A 21,182-nucleotide genomic window follows, 5' to 3' on the forward strand; every position below is an offset into this window, starting at 1 on the left:
TGCAGTGGGGTATCAAGTACTCAAAAGCGTTGCCAGTTGCTAGGAAAAGAGGTGCACTAGAAGGGGGAATGACCAACCCTCATCGTAGGTCAGTATACAGCCCAAATACCAACGTGCGGGTGGAGCAAGTGTTAGAGGAAAAAAAATATGAAGGCCGACTGTGGTGGGGTGGGTAAGGGTAGTCGAGACCACAGGCTATGCCAGGCAGGCTGCCAGAGCAAGAAGGAAGAGAGACTTAAACTTTACATTGTGCAGGTTCCACCACTTAACTCGTTGGTAACTAATGAGCTTCACATGACGGTACCCCCACCCCCACCCCCTCCCCCATAAAGAAAAGCTCTCTGAGGCTCCTTCCTCACTAGATGTACACTATAGAGAGTGCATTGTAAGATATAGGAGACACACACACATCGATTTCCAATAGACTAGCCAGGGTGTTGTCCACTCAAGGAGTGGTGCAAGGGAACTCGAAAATCAGTGCTAGTACTAATAGTCATTACCAGGAAACACCCATAACTTGGAGAAGTTACTTTTGCATTTAACATGGAGTACTATAAAATGCTGCATCTGTGACAAAATCAATCAGGTCAAGTATCATTTTAATGGTCTTCTGATGGGCAACATGGGCCTAACTATAGGGGATGCAGAGGATGCGGTTGCCCCGGGCCCAGGAGCCTTAGGGGGCCCAAAAGGCCCATCTTCGACATATAGGGAGCTGAGTACTATGAGTTGGGGGCCTTGTTACAGGTTTTGCTTTGGGGCAATACTATTGGCTAGGGTCTTTAAGGTGATTAACATCTCCATGAAAACTGGACTACCGAGGCAAATAGCAAATAAAAAAAAGTAATGGTCTCCAAAATTTGCATGTAGAAGTACAGCTATCCCGATCACATCCGATTATAGATATTTGATCAAATCGCTTTTCATTACTACATTGTAAAAAGTGAGTGAAAATATTACAGCAGGACAGGAAGTCATCAAGGGTTAGTTGTAAGTAATGCACTATATTTGGTAGCTGAACACAAGAATTAGAAAATCATCCTAACATTCAGGTAGAGCAGCAATAGTAAAAGTGTCTAAGACTCCTTGTTGAGGCCATCTTCATCATCACTGATGTGCGTCCTCTCTTCAGACACTCCACTTTCATCTATGTTTTCTAGCTCATCCGCCCGCTGGATTGCCAAATCTTCCAGATTGACAGTAGGTAGTGTGTTCTGCTCTGGATAGACCCAAGGCTTGAAATGAGGGTCGTGTTTTCTCTTCCATTCAGGATACTTTATACCAGCTTTGTAAATCTTCTTCATTGCCTGTATAGAATCAGTTGTAGCATGTGAGAATACAAGTCTTGTACATCCACAATATCAAATTGGCATTCTGCTCTAGCAGGTTTCTTGATTTAGAGAGTGTATTGATTTAGTGCTGCGCTATTACTATATTGGGGCAGTTCTGTCAAATTTATAGCGATTGTGGGTTTCTAAAATTTCTACAATCAATGTAAAACTTGAGCTAATAATGCATGTCCTCCATACTGCGGGGCAATTGGAAGGCGATTCTTTGGATGGAATTCACGCGATTCTCCCCAAGGCCGGGCTCCCACAACTGTATGTGTAAAAATTGCAGCGTTTTACCGGAGAAGGAACTGTGTACTGTCGCGTTTTTACTTGTGTAGGCACAGCACTTTTTATGCAAATAAGGAAGATGGAACAATGCCTCTGCAGCGCCACCTATTGGATGGCAGAATTCCTTCAAATCAATGTAGGACTTTTTAACAAGTCTGTAAAGCAATGATTGGAAATAGAAAACCATACACAGACAGCTGTTTCGGGGTGTTTACCCCTCATCGGTGTGCAGTAGGTTTCTGGCTTAGCCGGTGAGAGGCGTGTTCCATCTTCCTTATTTGATATACCCAGAGGCGCATGCATGACTTTATAAGTCTCCTCATTCACCTCTTTTGGGGGCTTTCCTTGGGGAGGGACAATGCCATCCTCCGACCCATTCACCCCTTAGGTTCTTCACACACTTTTTGGGTGCTCTCCTTAAGGAGAGATGACTGTATTTTTTACGCACGATGTCGTCCTGCACTGGCTTTTTAAAAAATGTATTTCTTTCTCAAGTCTCCTAGCAACATGCGCAAAAAATGCGACATACACTTGCATATATTTATTGTGTAAGTGGAATAATGAAAATCAATGTACTTTCACCTACACCATTTACCATGTATTACATTCGCGTACATTATACGTTTGTGTGAGCCCGGCCTAAGCCTTAATCTTAAACTTCTGGGACCTAGTGCACGTCTGTAAGAGGGATGGGGTCACTTAAGTGCAATTTATAATACTGGTGTCTGCAGCATAAAGGTCTTTGGATTTAACTGCTACATCTGAACCCCCTATAGCGACACCCCTGGATTCTCCCAATATTCTTGGTGGAATTCTGCCCTGTACTGATACCAGCATTAAGTGTAGGCTTCAGTCTGAGTGTAGACCAATTCACTGGAAGTGCACACCGATGGCTGTTATCAACCTGACATCATATGGGGTTGTGGGACACAGTTGGCGCACTATGAGTCCATACGGGTATCCAAATAGGTACTCTATGGTATTATTCCAATAAACACAGCAGGACTACTCAAATTAAAATTGGCACAATTTAGTTGGGCAATGTATGGCGCTATCCTATAGACTTTGCGTAGCACTATTTAAAAACGGGCTGCATGGCACCATTAAAGATGAACCCTTTTTAAAATGAAACCAGCACAGCAAATAGCAGATTACCAGAAGTCTGGCTTCTCTCACCTCTAATCAATCATCCGCTACTGGTGAAACGTAGCATAAAAGGATGGCAATGCAATCAAATGTCTGGCCATGTAAAGCACAGACACGCTGGGTCCACCAGTACAGAGGTCACTTTCGGGGGGGGGGGGGGGGGGGGGGGGGAGGGGGAAGGCACCCAAAAAGTGTGTGGAGATACCTAGGGGGCAAGTGGGTCAGGGGATGGTATAGTCTCTCTCCAAGAAGAGCACCCAAAAGGTGTGTGAGGACACCTAGAAGGTGCATGAGGAGACTTAGGGCCCATTTACACCAGCCGATGATCGCCGATAAGGTTTTTTTTTTGCGATCGTTTTAGCGATAATCGGTGCATGTAAATGTGCACCCATCGTCCGCTTTTCAGGCACTGATCGTTAAATTCAAGCTAACCTAAAAATCGGCCTTCACTCATCAGAATTTCTCCATGGGGAGTGCTGATAGCATTGTTTCCCCGTGGAGAACAAAAGGATCTGAGCACAGATAATAGCCTTGGGCTATTAACTGCATTCAACACAGGCTTCATTTGCACACCTAATTGGTATTTAAGTAGCTGAGTAGCTACTTAATACAAAATGATCGCTCAAAGGTGTTACTCAAAGGTCCTTTGAGCAATCATCTTCTGGTGTAAATGGGCCTTTATAAAAGGTCATGCACGTTCCTCTGGGTAAATGTATGCAAATAAGGAAGATTGAATTAGTATTTCTGTTTAAAGGTGACACATACCAGATATCCAAGATTTGGCCGGACCATTAAGGCACAAGCAGGCTTAGTCTTAAAGACATTAAAAAGGTCAATTTTCTACACCAGTGTGTTCTGCATACTTCGTATTAAATCCCCATGGCCATTAGATGGCAGGGCATTAAATAAACGCCACTTTTATATGACCATAAAGAACTGCCAGCTATACAGTCACTTCTAAAACCAAAGTTTGAGGGTGCTGAAGGTACAGCAGCAAAATGTGATATGGACAATCTCTTTATCTATTCTCAGAATAGATCATCAAAAGGTGATTGCTGGGGGTCCACAACTTAGGACCACTGGCGATCAGTTGTTTTTCAGTCTATGTATATGGAGTTATCATGATGCACCTGTCATACTATAGTGCATTTATTTTGTAGCGATCGAGCAATATAGAGTTTATTATTGCAACCCTGGATTAATTTCATGCATTTTTGATGAGTACTGTATGAGGCCCCATCTACTGTTGTAGCTATATATGTATGTCCAGTAATGAAGATGTTCTTACCTTTGGAGCCACAAATTGAGAAACTTTGTTCACCACCCACTTTGGTAATGACCCTTCAATGAAAAAAAAAAAAAATCCATGTTAACCACACAAATATAAGATTTAGAAGAGGCCAGCCATTTTGATAGGTTGTGGCTTATTATAAAGAGTGTGAAATGTCCATTAGCTTGAAGTTGGCCGAACGCTTGTTACGCTGCACGTCCATGGTGACTTTTCTGTTCACAATCTCAGCACTAGCACCACCTTATGGTCAAGTAGTCTTACTGCAAACTTATAACAATACACAATGAGGGTACCTTGTTCAAGATTTACCACTTCTACAAATCCCTCTATAAAATAATTGTGTACATACCTTGATGTGTTACTTCAAAGGAAGAGCTTTTATTACTCAACATTTTATATATACATGAAACAAAGTATGCAAGGACAAAAAAAAAAAAAAATATGACCATCTAGGTTTGGTCCATTACCCTCCAATGTTGATCCAGAGGAAGGCAAAATAAGATCCTTACGTAATAAATTGTTTGCGTTTGTAGAAATTCTAAATACATTTAGAATGGAACGGCTGTCACCATTTTGACCAACAGAAAAATTAAAATTACGGCCCAATAATATACCATGAACAGACTATGGAGTAAATCTGGGTGTCTTGAAAACCGTATTAGTTCTAGAAGTCTTAGTATTCCCAGGTACTCTGTCACAGGTCAGTCCATAGAACTGGCCTTTCTTAAAAGTTGAAAGCTACATGTAATTTGCCCAATACCAAACTAGTGCAACAATACAAAAAATGAAGGATTTTACAAGGCTGCTTCCCAAGAACTTACAAAAAGATGCATAGTCATGTTACCTTTTGGGTCGACTTGTGTAAGGTAGTAGAGAATACAGCTGTTGTCTCCGTTGGCTTTAATAAGATATCCAGTCTGCAAGGAAACTGCTCTGACGAAGTCTCTTCGAGGAGGATGTTTCTGGAACGAACAGAAGCTATTGTGAGGAAAGCATATCGTATACCCATCACCGAAAATCTAAAACCTTAGTCCACCAGGAGTAGGACCAGTCACCAGAATAGGCTGCCCTTAAATACAGCCAGGTCTATTGTTCCCTTAGCCCAAATAATGGTTGTGGCGTGCCAGCTGCAATCAGGAAGTGGAGCCGAGGTGACGTCACAACATCAGCCCTGATCCACATGACTGCGCCCTTGGCATCGATGAGTGCCTTCTTCCTGTCAAAAATCTTCTAATAGGGTTCAGCATATAATGTGCAATGCTTCTCAACCCTGCTACAATATCTTTTGTGGTGTATGGACTGAATGGTCAACAGGGCGGCGTTTTCTACATACATCTTTGTATGGAGTATTTTTGTCTATATGCATTTAAATTCATAAGCAGCAACCTAAAAAAGTATTGGACATATACTAAAATATGGTGTTCTTGAATGGCCTACCACTCACGCTTGTTTGGGAGCTGCCGGCCAAGCTGGTTTAAAACTTTGCTCTACAACCCTTAACAGTATGCTATAAAAATAGCTCATTAAATAATTTAGTAGAAATATATTGTGTAGCGTCATCCATGGTTCATAAGGTTGACCTCAGACAAAGGCAGAGGGGAGTCGATCATGGAAGGGCGTTGTTGAAGTCTACTCTCCGTCTCTGGGAGGATGAACATTAACTTCCTTCAGGTCGATTTATCTCCATACCATGGATGCCAAGTAGAACGTGGTTTTGCTTTTCTTTATCTTAGGGATATACTATTTATACTTCCTACTTGTATCTTTTGATCTTACATGTCTTGCATGGTGATATCTTGCACATAAAGTGGGGAAAAAAAAGTTGATTTTAAGTAAACTCAATTAACCCCTTTAGTGGCATGCTCGGAAAATCTCTGGGGCTTGCTGCACTTAACCACGCAGTTAAAGCCCGAAAGATTTCTGTGGACAGCTCTAGTGCTAAAATGCTGGCCAGGACACAGTTATTGTGCCACTGTACACGTTTGCCACGTCGAATTACCTCAGGAAAATCTCTGGTCTTGCCAAGCTGACATGGTAATAATAAACCTGCCACTAAAGGGGTTAATATTTGGCCTGCGTATATGTGACGCCGTGTACATGTACAGGTCTACAATTTATTTTTATTTTTTTACATATAAATGTATGTAGCCACTTTCAGCTGTCAGATAAAAAGGTGTAATACTTCAAAATGTGTTACATGCTTATTCCACAAGTCCTTTGAAACAATTACTAGTGTATATACACTAGTATCTGACAGATCCCCATGGACGCCAACACAACTTTCAGTTCAGTATATCTAGGTCCTCAGAACCTCAAGGCTACCGCATCGAAAGATCTTGCAGGCCCACATGCCAAAACAACCTCCTACATACCATGGACAGCCCCTGCCTTCAACGTTCTCTACTCTCCCTATTTTTTTTTTCTATCACTGAAACCCGGACAACTTGTTTTTAACATACAAAAAATATATTTAACGAACTTTTGCAAATCTGAACACATTAAATGAAACTTTACAACAAAAGTAGAGTTTTTTTCAAAGCTTACCGGATGCTTCACTGAGTAATTTATTATCATGTAATCATTGCCAAGTGGCAGCCATGATCTCAGAGTCACAAAATCTCTGTTCTTCAGTGGACTTGGACACTTCCCTGTAATGAAGGAAAAAAAACAACAAAAAACAGTGTAGTAAAATCAATTTGGACTCAAACTGCCCACAACCCTTATGCTGTTAAGATCCTTACATGAGTAGTACCCCACATCAGCATTGACTGTGAGTCTTCCAATGTCATAGGTATCAATCATGTTTGTATCCCACTTTTTGCGGTAGCTGGTGTCATGGAGGACGTCATAGAGAACCTCTGCAGGAACATCTTTGCAAATAATACGCATCTGTGAAAGCACACAAGACAACGAAAACGACAATGTTAGATTAAAATATGAATATTTCTTCATTGTGTAAAATGTAGGAAGTCTCCAACATATTAAGCAGGCGTAGTGGCCCAGAGTTAACAGGGTCCCCTCCAGAATGGCCCTTACACATCGACTTAAGTTGAAAAACAGCTTTACTTAAAGGGGTTGTCTCATGAAATCAAGTGGGGTTATATACTTCTGTATGGCCATATTAATGCACTTTGTAATATACATCGTGCACTAATTATGAGCCATACAGAAGTTATTCACTTACCTGTTCCGTTGCTAGCGTCCCCGTCTCCATGGATCCGTCTAAAATCGCCGTCTTCTGGCGATTTTAGACGCGCTTGCGCTGTGCGGTCTTCTCCGTGGTGAATGGGGCCGCTCGTGCCGGAGAGCTGGTCCTCGTAGCTCCGCCCCATCACGTGTGCCGATTCCAGCCAATCAGGAGGCTGGAATTGGCAATGGACCGCACAGAGCCCACGGTGCACCATGGGAGAAGACCCGCGGTGCATCGTGGGTGAAGATCCCCGCGGCCATCTTGGTAAGGTAAGTAAGAAGTCACCGCAGAGCGGGGATTCGGGTAAGTACTAAACTTTTTTTTTTTTAACCCATCCCTTGTGTTTGTCTCGTGCCGAACGAGGGGGCCTATTGAAAAAAAAAAAAAAAACCCGTTTCGGCGTGAGACAACCCCTTTAAGAGCAATGTTACTCAAGGGTTTACTGTATTACTGTTTGCAGGACTGAAAGGGTTAATGTCTGTTATGTCCTATCTGTCTGAAAAATGTATCATTTTGTGTGTATTGTTTGTGGTCACATAGGGGTTGCTTGATATAGGTATTTGCAAGAACACAATGCTAGGGAGCTGAGAGAGACCGTCAGTCTGTTAGTCAGTCTGAGGACTAGTGAGTGACAGACACTACAGAGAGGTTGTCAGGTCAGTCTGTGCGTAAGGAGAATGGAAGCGTCCGAGAGGTGGTCTGTTGCGTCTGCCTGCGCCTAGCCTTAACCGCCATCTATAACCGAGTGAATGTACCTGGACTGGGGGAAAACACATGGAAATCGCATGGGTTTGGAGTGGGAGAAAGGAACCACTAGCAAGCAAGAAGTGTGAGTGATTGGCAGGAGAGAGAAAGAGTTACTGGGAGAGTTAATACCTACAGATAACTGGGACTGTAGAGATACAAATACCTCGTGAAGCCTCCTTGCATCACTACTGTAAGAATTGTTGTGCTGTTGTCATGAATATTTTTTAGGTAAACGAGCAGAACCAAATGTTCCCAGTTCCTGTTCGGAAAAGTATACTTTGTGAGTGGACTGCTTTATTTCCCGGAATTTACATCTCCAAAAGATCCACCGGAGATGATGGAACGATGGCATCACGAGTGACAAGTTGGACTATAGGTAACCAGTAAGGAGGGTCGGGTCTTAAGCTACCCTTAGGGAAGAGATGTCAGAGCCCAGTGACAAGGTTATCTCTACCCAGCTGTCTCCTCGGCTGAGGGCCTGCTCCTTGGACACTGCACAGGCGCAACCTCCAAAGTGTACGCGATAAAGGTGAAAAAAGAAAAAAAGGAAATTCGATAGCTTGAACAACTCTTTCCGATTATTCCAGTATGGTCTTGAAATGGTTACCAAAACAGTAACTAACGCATAAATAAGGTACAGGTGATAAGACACACATCTGATGTAAGAGAGTCAATCAGTAGAGGTTTGGTTAAACAGTTCTTTCTAGAGGCATATCTTGAAGCAGCTGGACGCCAATACAAAACATGCGACAGGAGAGCTGCCCCAAGCAGTTATACTGTCGAAGGTAAAATGGCGCCCGTCCCCCCTCAAAAATGAAAACAAAGAGCGCCAATACATAAGATACCTAACACATATTTGAACCATTGAGACTCATCTGAAGTAATAGGATTGTAGTATCCCCAGTAATGGCCCTAATAATAGTTATAGTGATTCCCCCATAGTATTAGTGATCCAGTTAGTAGCTCCATTAGTACCAGTGACCCCCATAGCAGTCTCAATAGTTCTAGTGTCCCACCTATTAGCCTCCGGCCCAGCAGCAACCCCCCCGGCATATCACTCACCCAGCCTGCAGCTGCAGTCCGGCAGCAGACGCGGCTGCTGAATTTATGACCAGCGTCTGTGTAGGATTTGCGTCTGTTGAGTCTATAGCCAGCGTCTGCTTAGTATTGCCGCTAATGAATGATAGCGGCAGCCAACAGAATTGCAACAGCTGTAATTTGAGCTTTATCATCAGTAGCAGGGCAAAAATATTCTCTGTAGCTCAACTCTTAAAAAACAAACAGTCTAAAAAACAAGGGTGTGCTGGAAGCTGAATGGTTGCTGTGGGTAACTTCCACTTTTGCGCCAGTTTTTAAAAAGTGTTAACCTGACTCAAATTCATTATATCTATAGCAGTTAAAGAGCAAATGATCCCTACTCACAGCTCTATAAATCTACATTGGCATTGTGGAAATTTTTGCCCCCTCCAGTTGTGCAACTTGAAGCTCCTGGACCCCAATACAAAGTCTGTCTCCTCCACAGGCTTGAACTTGTTACAGGTGAATCCTCTGGTGGGCCCTAAGCCAGGGTAGGCCCCCAGCCCACCACCAACAGCATATATTGGGAGTCTACCACTTCCTACTGCATTCTCCATATATGTCAATAGAAAGGTGGCTGTATGTGCATGTGGCCATGTTTCTACTAAAGTTTATGAAAAACGCAGTGGTGAGGAATATTTGAACAGGGACAGATATTTGTATGTAACTGTACACTGGGCCCTCAGAACATAGTTTTATTGGTGGGCCCCAAGCACCCCAGTCCGACACTGGTCCTTCACCCATCATGAACAATAAATCACGTCTTGTTTATGGCAGAGAGGCATTTGACAATATAGAACAAGGTTCACAACTTGTGGCCTGCGATGCCATTCTGTGTGGCTGCAAACCACCTGATACAGTTATTCTTGATGGTGTCTGGTGGTTGTTGACATGCATTTTCCATGTCCGAGAGAAAAGTGGATAGTAAGACAGGCAAGTACCAATGGTGCACTGTGTGGACACCTTTGAGGCCCCTCTGTATTGGTAGAATGGTCGACCCGTGTGGCCCTCCAGAAAAACAAAAAAAGAGATTCAGTGGCAATGCATGAATGCAGCCATCCTCCTTGTTTAAAGGGGTTGTCCCGAGGCAAAAGTGACTTTTTTCTGCCCAGTCCCCCTTCTAAATCAAACATTACAATGTACACGTGTAAAGAAGGTTTAAAGAAGGTTTAAACTCACCATTCTAGCGTTTCATCAACTTATAAAACTTCTTCCAAAGATGGCCGCCGGTCCTTTCCCAGGGATGCACCGCGGTTTTCTCCCACGATGCACCGCGGGTCTTCTCCCATGGTGCACCGTGGGCTCTGTGCGGTCCATTGCCGATTCCAGCCTCCTGATTGGCTGGAATCGGCACATGATGGGGCGAAGCTACGCGAGGACGCGTAGAAGGGGGCGGAGCCAGAACGCCGCTCGTGCCCGGACCGACCAGAAGGGAGAAGACCCTTCTGCGCAAGTGCGTCTAATCGGGCGATTAGACGCTGAAATTAGACGGAGCCATGGAGACGGGGACGCCAGCAACGGAGCAGGTAAGTGAATAACTTCTGTATGGCTCATATTTAATGCACGATGTACATTACAAAGTGCATTAATATGGCCATACAGAAGTGCTGAACCCCACTTGCTTTCGCGGGACAACCCCATTAATAAAACAGTTAGCATTTCAGCAACTCACATAACATATAATGGAAAACCACTGCATGGATGGGCTCTTCCTTTCTGAAGTGTAAATACAGAATAAGGGGACCCTCACTGTCTGCATATGAACAGCTTCCACTTCCAAGACTGCCACCTATCAGACATCTATGGCAATACCCCATTTATTGTGGCTCTTGGAGTTGCTCACTCTGACAAAGTGGCCTTAGACTAGAAAAGGTTGTGCATTAGGGATGTGCGAGCATTGTCCTTAGCGAGTAGCTCCCCGCTCGGCAGAGAAGGTTCGGCTGCCGGCGCGGGTGACAGGTGAGTTGCGGCGGTGAGCAGGGGGAGCGGGGAGGGGGGAGAGGGAGAGAGGGATCTCCCCTCTTTTCCTCCCCGCTCTCCCCTGCTGCTCCCCGCCCGGCACCGGCAGCCGAACCTTCTCTTCCGAGCGGGCAGGTACTCGCTAAGGGCAATGCTCAATCGAGCAATTGCCCTTAGCGAGTATGCTCACTCATCTCTATTGTGCATCCCTGCCTTATTGTATTTGACATGAAAATCCATCTAAAACCTGGCAAAAAATAAAAATCGATTTGCTTCACCACTTTAAAAATACATGGTTAAGAGTAGTAGCCTATTAAGCTCAAGCACCTTAACTCTTCTTGTAAGTGCCATCATTGGCACATTTCTAAACCAACATATGGAAAACTTAAAGGGGTTGTCCCGCGCCGAAACGGGTTTTTTTTTTTTCAACCCCCCCCCGTTCGGCGCGAGACAACCCTGATGCAGGGACTTAAAAAAAAACAAAAAACTGCACAGCGCTTACTTGAATCCCCGCGCTCCGGTGACTTCTTACTTACCTGATGAAGATGGCCGCGGGGATCTTCTCACTCGGTGGACCGCAGGGCTTCTGTGCGGTCCATTGCCGATTCCAGCCTCCTGATTGGCTGGAATCGGCACGTGACGGGGCGGAGCTACACGGAGCCGGCATCCAGCACGAGCAGCCCCATTGAAAAAAGAAGAAGACCCGGACTGCGCAAGCGCGGCTAATTTGGCCATTATACGGCGAAAATTAGTCGGCTCCATGGAAACGAGGACGCTAGCAACGGAGCAGGTAAGTAAAAAACTTTTGATAACTTCTGTATGGCTCATAATTAATGCACAATGTACATTACAAAGTGCATTAATATGGCCATACAGAAGTGTATAGACCCACTTGCTGCCGCGGGACAACCCCTTTAATGACTATAGCAGTTTCAGCTAAAACAAAACATAAAACAGGACGGTCAGATCTCATCAGGGTCATACTCCGGTCAATGGCTGTTCCCTGGCTGCTTTTCATGTAGTAGTCATCACAGCAAGAGTTGAGCTCAGAAGTAACCAGAAACCATTACCTAGTAACCCAAACTGGTCTGGGATATCAATCTTTCGAGATGGTGTAAATAATTCATGAAGACGTCCTCCACCATGTCTCTGTATCCCTCGGAGCAGGAAGTGACTGTTTGTGCAATAAATGGAATGTCAGTGGCCTTCATTAGGGTCACCTGAATATTTAATAAACTCCCGGCTCTGATGTTGAGTAATTAGAGAGCTGCCCTTTATTTTGCATGCGTTCACTTTGTTATGATTATTTGGCACTCTTATTAATGCAGCAGTTTAATCTCAGTGGGTGCAGAGTTTAGGAAGTGCTTGGACTATTGGGTGCCTGTGGAGCACTTAGAATATATTACATGCCTGACACTAGAGTATAAAACATCTTCATAAAAGGCATCTAGGAGTAGGTTACTACATAGAAGGCAGAAAATGGCGATAAATTAAACACAGCTAAAATAGGAATTGGTCCCACACAGTGTTTCCCCTAAAATAAGACCCTGTCATATAAATTTTTGCCTCAAGAGACACTTGGTCTAGATAGCAGCAAAGCTTACTGGCGAAGATGCTGAGGACTGGAGGGGAGGGGTCAGGAAGAAAGGAAGTGACCAGGGGTTAGGGGTGGAGTTAGCAGGGTTAGAGGAAGAAGAAGGAAGAGGAAGATCATTCTGGACCGGGAGAAGAAGAGTGAAGACGGACCCAGAACAGCTGAAGAATGGAGGAGCTAATGCGGATGATCAAGGACGTGGTGGCCAGCCAGGGCACAAGCTGGCTCGTGAAGATGGCTGAAGACCTTTCGGGGACGACAGCGGCGGAAGAAGGAGCGAGCACCAGCCAGCCGGTTTTGCCCAGCAGCGAGGAGCCACGTGGAAGACCAACCCGGAGAAGAAACCCGCCAGCGCGACTGAGCCCCAGCCCGGTGGCGAAGAGAGGCGGACGTAACAGCAGCCCAAGACCGGAGCGACTCGGAGGGAACAGCGCCGTGCGGTCTCAGCGCGGTAGGGAGGAGGTGGAACCAGCAGAACGCATGGGAGTCGGTGAGCCAGAGGTAGCGGAGAGGACAACACTTACCCGTGGAGGTACGGCAGCGTCCAGGTCGGGTAAGTCCAGCACGGGAGGAGGTATCCCCGCGGCTGACGGCAGTACAAGGAGCGAGGTCCCAAGGAGCGAGGTCCCGGAGCGCACGCCACGTGCAGCAGCAGGCGCGCGTAGGGTTCCGCGCACAGGATATAGATCCGGCCGCGGAGATGCAGCGACCGTTAGGAGGGAGATGCCAGAGAGTGCATCTCCCTCATCGTGCGCCGCGAGTAGCGGGGGGGAGAGTGGGGGGGGAGGGAGGGGAACCGAAAAAGGCCAGTCAAACAGAGGGCAGAATATTCGCCACCAGCACTTAGGGGGGGATAGGGGGGGGGCAGCGACCAGAATAGAGGAGGTGGACGATTTTCGCGCTACAGCGCGGAAGGGGCGATCATTTCATCGCTCAAAAGCAGCGACAGTTCGCACCACAGCGCGGTATGGGGCGGGCGCCGGGAGCGAAAAATCAGCGTATTTTCGCCCACCAGCGCGGAGCAGGCCGGCAGACAGCGAAGAAGAGGCGGCGAATTTTCGCGCCATAGCGCGGGGGGGCCGGGGGCCTCCAACTGTGTCTTCAGTCAGGCGCAGGGAGTTCAGGGTTTCATCCAGCAGCAGTGTAGAGAGGGACTCCCCGGAGCATTGCGCAGCGCGCAATAGCTTAAGCCGCCCCCATCATAGCAGCGGTAGAGTTATAGGGCAGGATAGGTGCAGGCAGTTAGAGGGGGCAAGTAGCAGGCGTACAGCTAGGGCGCGCGAGGAGCGCAGCTGCTCATCATCTTCAGCAGGAGGAGAGGAGACGAGGAGGAGCAGATTCGTACGGGGTGATCAGGCAGAAGCGGTGACTTGGAGGGAAGGGCAGAGCAACCGAGAGGTGGAGATGCAGGTCATGAGGAATTTGTTTTCACGGTCACCGGCTTCTTCTGCAGATATCAGACAAGGAGAGCGCGGGAGCAGACCGGGTAACAGGATGTCAGCCTGCGGGGCTACAATGTCAAGGAGCCCGAGGAGCCGGCGTGTCCCCCAAGAAAGTGGCACGGCACGATACGCACGGGAGTACCAACAAACATCACTGCCCGCCCCTAACGTTCCCTTGGCTATGCCGGAGGTCAACGAGGCGGGTGAGTCGTTTCAGTTAAATAAAGTTTGGGATAATGTGTCCGGCACGAGCCGGAAGGATGAATTTATGGTGGCTCTCAGAGCCTTGGTGGATAAATATGATATGGATAAAGGGCTTCTAGTGTCCTATGATAAACCGGGGAGGGCGGCCTCGCCCGAGGTTGGTGGTCCAGCACAAGGACAAAGGTGCCTGCCCTCGGTGGCAGGGGTGAGTGAGGGTCTGAAATTAGCAGACTCGCTGTTTTGTGGAGTAGCCCCGTTGGATGCGGGGCTGGAGAACGAAGTGGTATCAAAAATTATAAATGGTAACTATGTGGATATATGGTCGCTGTTATCAGTCGAACACGTGTCAGTTGACAGGGAAAGGTTCACTGAACGTGGGAGCGAGAAAAAACCCAAAGTAGCCAAAACATTTGGGAATTGGCTACAGGCCTTTTTGATTTTGGCTCATGTAGTGTGCAAGCAGCAGCCGCAGAAGGGCCCGGAATTGCTCGTGTACATCAACACGATCCACAGTGCATATAAGTTGCACGGGGGATCGGCTTGGTGGCGATACGACGAAGATTTTCGTCGCAGAATTTCGGGTTCACAGCAGATCAGTTGGGCGTCAAAGGCGACAGACGTTTGGATCCAGTTGATCCTGGCGCAGAAACCCGTAAAACATAGCTTTCAAGGATCGGCCGCAGGAGCCAGCGGACAGCAGGCTGCTGCGGCCCCAAAACCGTCCGGTTCTTGCTGGGCCTTCAACGAAGGCCACTGCCGTTTTTACGCATCGTGCAAATTTCGGCACGAATGCTCGGTCTGCGGAGGTTCGCACACGGCGTTGCGTTGTTTCCGACGCCAACGAGCGACGGGAGTTCCCGGCACAGGGGCGAACGCCGGTGAGCGTCCAGTACCTGGAGCCGTGGCTCGACCGGTACCCACGGAGACTGGAAGCAAACCTGCTTAGAGCGGGGTTTGCTGAAGGTTTCTTTATCCCGCATTCCCCAGTTTCGTCGGCGTCTTTTTGCCAGAATTTAAAGTCCGCTCGCGATAATAAGCAGTTGGTGATGGAGAAGTTGCTGAAGGAGGTAGAATTGGGTCGAATGGCGGGCCCATTTCGGGAACCGCCTTTCGTGAACTTGCGGGTTTCCCCTTTGGGACTGGTACCGAAGAAGGAAGCTGGCAAGTTCAGACTTATCCATCACCTATCCTATCCGTCGGGTGAATCAGTCAACGACGGAATATCAAAAGAGCAAGCGGCGGTGTCATATGCGTCTTTCGACTGCGCGGTTGCATTAGTTAGACAGGCAGGTAAAGGCGCTTGGTTGGCAAAGGCCGATATTGAATCGGCCTTCCGGCTCCTGCCGGTGCATCCGCAGTGTTTTCATCTGCTGGGATGCAGCATCGAGGACCAGTTTTTTGTGGACATGTGCCTACCGATGGGTTGCTCTATCTCCTGTTATTATTTTGAGGTTTTTAGTTCATTCTTGGAATGGATGTTAAGAGTGGAGACGGGCATCTCATCGGTATCGCATTATTTGGATGATTTTCTTTTTGTTGGTCAGGCAAATTCGACGGCCTGCGAGTTTTTACTTTCGTCGTTTCGTAGTTTGATGAGAAAAGCCGGGGTCCCCTTGTCGGATGAGAAGACGGTTGGCCCCGCATCGAGGCTCGGTTTTTTAGGCATAGAAATCGACACGGAGGAAATGACTTTCCACTTGCCGGATGAAAAAGTGGCGCGTTTGCGCCAAGTCGTGGAGTTGGTGGGCAGTTCTCGGAAGGTTACACTGCACCAACTTCAAGTATTGTTAGGGTTGTTGAATTTCGCGTGCAGGGTCATTCCGATGGGGCGAGCCTTTTCCCGGCGGTTGTCACTAGCAACGAAAGGGGTAAAGGAACCCCATCATTTTGTCAGGGTGACAAAAGGGATGAGATCAGACCTGCACATATGGAGAGTTTTTCTGAGTTCATTTAACGGTCAAGTAATATGTCTGGAGGAGGAGAAGCAGAACGAAGAGATCGGCTTGGTATCGGATGCAGCTGGTTCTTATGGATTCGGAGTAATATTGGGTGATCAATGGTGTTGTGCTGCATGGCCGGATACATGGATTGAAAGAAAATGGATAAAGAACACAGCGTTATTGGAGATTTTCCCTTTGGTGGTGGCAATGGAAATATGGGGCCAGAGGTTGGCCAACGGTAATATTTGCTTTTGGTCAGATAATCAATCGGTGGTGCAAATGGTCAACAAGCAATCGTCATCCTCAACGTTGGTGCTGGCAGCATTACGCCATTTGATCTTACGGTGTTTACAGCACAATGTTAAGTTTAAAGCGAGACATGTACCAGGATATTTGAATGCTACTGCTGATGCTCTTTCTCGTTTTCAGATGTCACATTTCAGGGAGCTGCACCCGACGGCGGAGGTCGAGGGGGTATGTTGCCCTGCTTTCTTGTGGGAAGTGATAGAGGAGAGCTGTTAGCTCTCGTTAAAGCGTCAGTAACAAGTACCACATGGAACCGATATAACAAAGTATGGAAAGAATGGTTAGCAGCGGCGGGTGGAATTTTTCCAACAGAAGAAAGAGCAAGGGCGGTGACATTAGATGTCCTGTCCGCGATGCGTAAAAGCGGGTCTTCAGCGGATGCGGCGAAAAAACGACTATCGGCCATAGCATTTTTGTTGCGCTTACACGGGACAAGAGACGTGACGAAGGACTTCGTTTTTGGGCAAATAATAAAAGGGTGGAAGAAGGACAGGGTGACCAAGGACGGCAGGCGCCCTATCACGTTCGAGTTATTAAATGCTATTCTCAACGTGGTGGAGTCGGTCTGCACGGATGCTTCCGAAGCAGAGCTTTTTCGCGCGGCTTTTTCCATCGCCTTTTTTGCCGCATTACGCATCGGGGAGTTAGTATCGGCGTGCAAGTCAAAGCCCGGGGGGCTGTTTTTCTCAGACGTGGTAATTGACAAAGACTGTATTAAGATAGGTGTCAGAAGATCAAAGACAGACATATACGGGATGGGAGAATGGATTAGAGTGGGAAAATTGGGGACAAAGTGGTGCCCGGTGTTACTGGTAAAGGAGTTCGCCAAGAGACACTGTGGGACTGGTCCGTTTTTGTGCCATGCGTCGGGTTTTCCCCTAACTAAATACCAATTTACGGCGGTCATGCGGAATAGCATTAGAATGCTAGGCCTTAACCCCTCGGAATTCGGATCACATTCGTTTAGGATCGGAGCTGCGACGTCCGCTTTTGCGTGTGGCATGGGTATCGAGGGGGTTAAGAAGGTGGGTCGTTGGAAATCAGATGCTTATCGGTCATATGTTCGGCCAAATCTGAGAGTTCTATAATATTGTTTATGGTGTTGCGATTTCTGCTTTGGTTTTGTTCTTTTATTTTATCCACAGTGTCGGATTGGACAGTATGGGTGGTGGGCCACTCCTATGTATACTGGGCGGAAAAGAGAGCCAGAAATAGGCCCATTGGCGTGAATTTAGGCCTTAATGTGCCAGTGCGTTGGCTTGGTATTAGAGGATTACAATGGCCCAGGCTGCTCCAGGAGGTTTTAAAAATCAGCAGCTGGAAGAATGACAGAGTGATATTAGTTATTCACGCTGGTGGAAATGACCTTGGGAAGATAAAGGTGGCGGAGTTGATAGCATTGATGAAAGCGGACATTTTTCGTTTCAAGGAATTTTTTAAGAGGGTCATAATTGTTTGGTCAGACATCGTGGCCAGAAGAATTTGGAGAGAAGCAAGAGATAATGAAGCCATCGAGAGAGTAAGGAAGACCGTCAATTTTAGGATATCAAAGCATGTGCGAGCGTTAGGTGGGATAGCAATACGTCATTGGGAGCTGGAGAGAAGAGAGCGCGGGATGATGCGAGGTGACGGAGTGCATCTTAGCGACATAGGGCTAGATACCTTTTTATCTAGGTTGCAGGATGGGGTAGAGTCGGCTCTTTTGCTGGCATGTGGGGGGCGGAGTGCAGCATAGTAATATGCTGCATCCTTCGTGGCGGAATTTGAGGACTTCCATGCCAGCAAGAAATGGAAGGGCTTTTTCAGGCCGAGAGGGGCCTTCTTACGCCTCAGTTTTACGACGTTAGAATCGGACATTTTTATTTTTTGGCATGGAAGGAGAAAAATAGAGGATTCGTTAAAAGGTTTTATACAGTTTAATAAAGGCTGTGGCCTACCCACAATATGCCAGCATATAGTCGTATGGTGTCTTTGTTTAATGGGGAACGGGGGTTAATGGGTAAGTCCCTCCAGTCTAGATAGCAGCAAAGCTTACTGGCGAAGATGCTGAGGACTGGAGGGGAGGGGTCAGGAAGAAAGGAAGTGACCAGGGGTTAGGGGTGGAGTTAGCAGGGTTAGAGGAAGAAGAAGGAAGAGGAAGATCATTCTGGACCGGGAGAAGAAGAGTGAAGACGCCCGCCCACCCGCCCTCTGAGCTGAGGGGGGGGGATGAAGAGAATTATTAGAGGGGTGATGGGATTAATGTTACAGGAAGTTGTCACAGCCGGTAGGCGGAATTTGAGGACTTCCATGCCAGCAAGAAATGGAAGGGCTTTTTCAGGCCGAGAGGGGCCTTCTTACGCCTCAGTTTTACGACGTTAGAATCGGACATTTTTATTTTTTGGCATGGAAGGAGAAAAATAGAGGATTCGTTAAAAGGTTTTATACAGTTTAATAAAGGCTGTGGCCTACCCACAATATGCCAGCATATAGTCGTATGGTGTCTTTGTTTAATGGGGAACGGGGGTTAATGGGTAAGTCCCTCCAGTCTTATTATACTTGCCTATCAGGCTCTGTCCTGGTCCCTCCTGCAGCTTTCTGGAGCTCAGACCCGCTTTTTGTAGTCTTTGGTAACCCACAAAAGATTGGTTCTTCGACCACTGCTCAGCCAATTACAGCCATCACGTTGTGGAGGCGCGAGTTATGAATCGGCTGAGCTGTGGCATTGATTGGCCAATTCATAAATCTCGCCTCCACAATGCAATCAACTAATCACAGCCATCGCATTGGTTATCAAGCGCTGCTCAGCCAATCAGCGCTCAAGAATTAATCAGAGCCATCGATCGCTGCTCAGGCAATCAGAGCCATGGATACCTGGAGGTGGGTTTTATGAATCCCGCAACCAGGAAGTGATCTTCTGTGGGCAGCTGAGGACTGCAAAAAGCGCATCAGAGCTCTGGAGAGCAGCAGGAGGGACCTAGACCAAGCCTACTAGAGGGGATGGGGGGGGGGGGGGGGGGTCTTTCTTAGTTTTGAGCGTATGATACAGAGCCCACTTGAGGATATAAGCAGTTTTAATCACATTGGGTTTTTACCCACTAGGAGGTAACAGTGTTATACTTGCAGTCTCTCAGTTGCTGCCACAGGCTTAGTGGTTACATGTCTTTAGAGGCAATTAGCGTAGTAGTTTATAGCAATGGAGTCTAACATTTTAATGGTAACCAGTAGTTGCCAAAAATTGAATGCAACAGTCTCAGCTACACAGTATCAAAGAGGTGTCATGCGATTCTCCACTTACAGATGTAGAAAATGTTAATGTAACTTGCTGGAATGTGAAAAAAAAAATGCCCAAATAGGTAAACTTGACAAGTCTATAAAGAGGTTAGTGTAAAATTTGATGTTACAGTGACATCAAGAGTAGCTTAAGAGGAAATGAACGCAGGTCCTCCAAGACTACCCTGCAAGGGTAAGTCTGATGCACTCCACAGTTCGTAAAAGGTAACTGGGAAGACAAGACAAGATAAAAAGTTTGGAACTGTGACACAGCAGGAGTCCAGGAAGTGTGAGCTGCAGTGGGAGGAGATGTCTGGAAGGAAGATCAGAGATATTGAGGTTTGCACAGTCCAACTGCTGCCCGAGGGCAGACAGCAGGAATCGGCTCCAGGAAAAGGGGAAGTCTCGTTACCAGGAGAGAGAGGGTAAGGAAGGGTATTGTTTTCCCTTAAAGGGGTTGTCCCGCGCCGAAATGGGTTTTTTTTTTTTTCAACCCCCCCCCCCGTTCGGCGCGAGACAACCCCGATGCAGGGGTTAAAAAAGAACACCGGAGAGTGCTTACCTGAATCCCCGCGCTCCGGTGACTTCTTACTTACCTGCTGAAGATGGCCGCCGGGATCCTCTCCCTCGGTGGACAGCAGGGCTTCTGTGCGGTCCATTGCCGATTCCAGCCTCCTGATTGGCTGGAATCGGCACGTGACGGGGCAGGGCTACACGGAGCTACACGGAGCCCCATTCAGAAAAGAAGAAGACCCGTACTGCGCAAGCGCGGCTAATTTGGCCATTAGACGGCGAAAATTAGTCGGCTCCATGGAAACGAGGACGCTAGCAACGGAGCAGGGTAAGTATAAAACTTTTTATAACTTCTGTATGGCTCATAATTAATGCACAATGTACATTACAAAGTGCATTAAAATGGCCATACAGAAGTGTATAGACCCACTTGCTGCTGCGGGACAACCCCTTTAAGTAGAGCACCTAGAAGGGGTGAAGAGACTTCTAAGACCATGAATGCCTCCTCTGCGAAATATACACTCATGAGGGGCAAAAACTGCAGAACAATCTGTGCATGGCTATCTTTTCCTTCTGGAGAAGACCCTGGCTCCTCCTACTTCCTGAAGTGCAACTAAATAGCAGAATGCTTGTCCAGTGCCTTCAAAGTAGACTACAATCATTATCACCAAGGTGGTCCACTGACACTATGAAATGGGTGGGCACCAAGTACTATAGCATCACTTGTTTTTACTTGGCTAAAAGCACACACAGATATTACTTAAAGGGGTTGTCTGAGTTAAAGAGTACCTGCACTTTTGACATGTAAGAGAGACTTGTCAAAAAGTAATGATCAGTGGGTTCCTGCTGCTGAGACCCATGCTGATCGCTAGAATGAGAGGCTGCAGCGCTCACCTGAGCAC

The 21,182-nt window shown here is 46.9% G+C and overlaps 2 protein-coding genes across 3 annotated transcripts in view; one reads left to right on the top strand and one right to left on the bottom strand.

Annotated features, from left to right (window-relative positions):
- Window positions 1–704: 704 nt before the first annotated feature.
- The window catches only part of LOC136611224 (START domain-containing protein 10-like), a 69,425-nt gene continuing 48,947 nt past the window's right edge, over window positions 705–21,182 (bottom strand). The window contains exons 2-6 of the mRNA XM_066590561.1: window positions 6,798–6,945; window positions 6,601–6,704; window positions 4,901–5,018; window positions 4,054–4,106; window positions 705–1,307 (exon numbers count right to left, since the gene is read on the bottom strand). Of these exons, the coding sequence (XP_066446658.1) occupies window positions 1,077–1,307; window positions 4,054–4,106; window positions 4,901–5,018; window positions 6,601–6,704; window positions 6,798–6,945 (654 nt within the window). The 3' untranslated portion in view covers window positions 705–1,076. The remainder of the gene's footprint in view (window positions 1,308–4,053; window positions 4,107–4,900; window positions 5,019–6,600; window positions 6,705–6,797; window positions 6,946–21,182) is intronic.
- On the top strand, window positions 13,509–19,016 carry LOC136611222 (uncharacterized). 2 transcript variants are annotated; one of them, XR_010790237.1, is made up of 3 exons: window positions 13,509–14,268; window positions 16,639–16,683; window positions 17,661–19,016. XR_010790237.1 is itself a non-coding variant. In XM_066590560.1 (2 exons), the coding sequence occupies exons 1-2, from the start codon at window positions 14,028–14,030 to the stop codon at window positions 17,601–17,603; spliced, it is 1,206 nt and encodes a 401-aa protein (XP_066446657.1). In that variant the 5' UTR covers window positions 13,509–14,027; the 3' UTR covers window positions 17,604–19,016. The 2 variants fall into 2 exon arrangements, 1 of the variants encoding a protein (XP_066446657.1); XM_066590560.1 differs by having other exon boundaries at window positions 16,639–19,016.

The sequence above is a fragment of the Eleutherodactylus coqui genome, chromosome 2 (assembly GCF_035609145.1).
Source record: "Eleutherodactylus coqui strain aEleCoq1 chromosome 2, aEleCoq1.hap1, whole genome shotgun sequence".
Taxonomy (NCBI): Eukaryota; Metazoa; Chordata; class Amphibia; order Anura; family Eleutherodactylidae; genus Eleutherodactylus; species Eleutherodactylus coqui.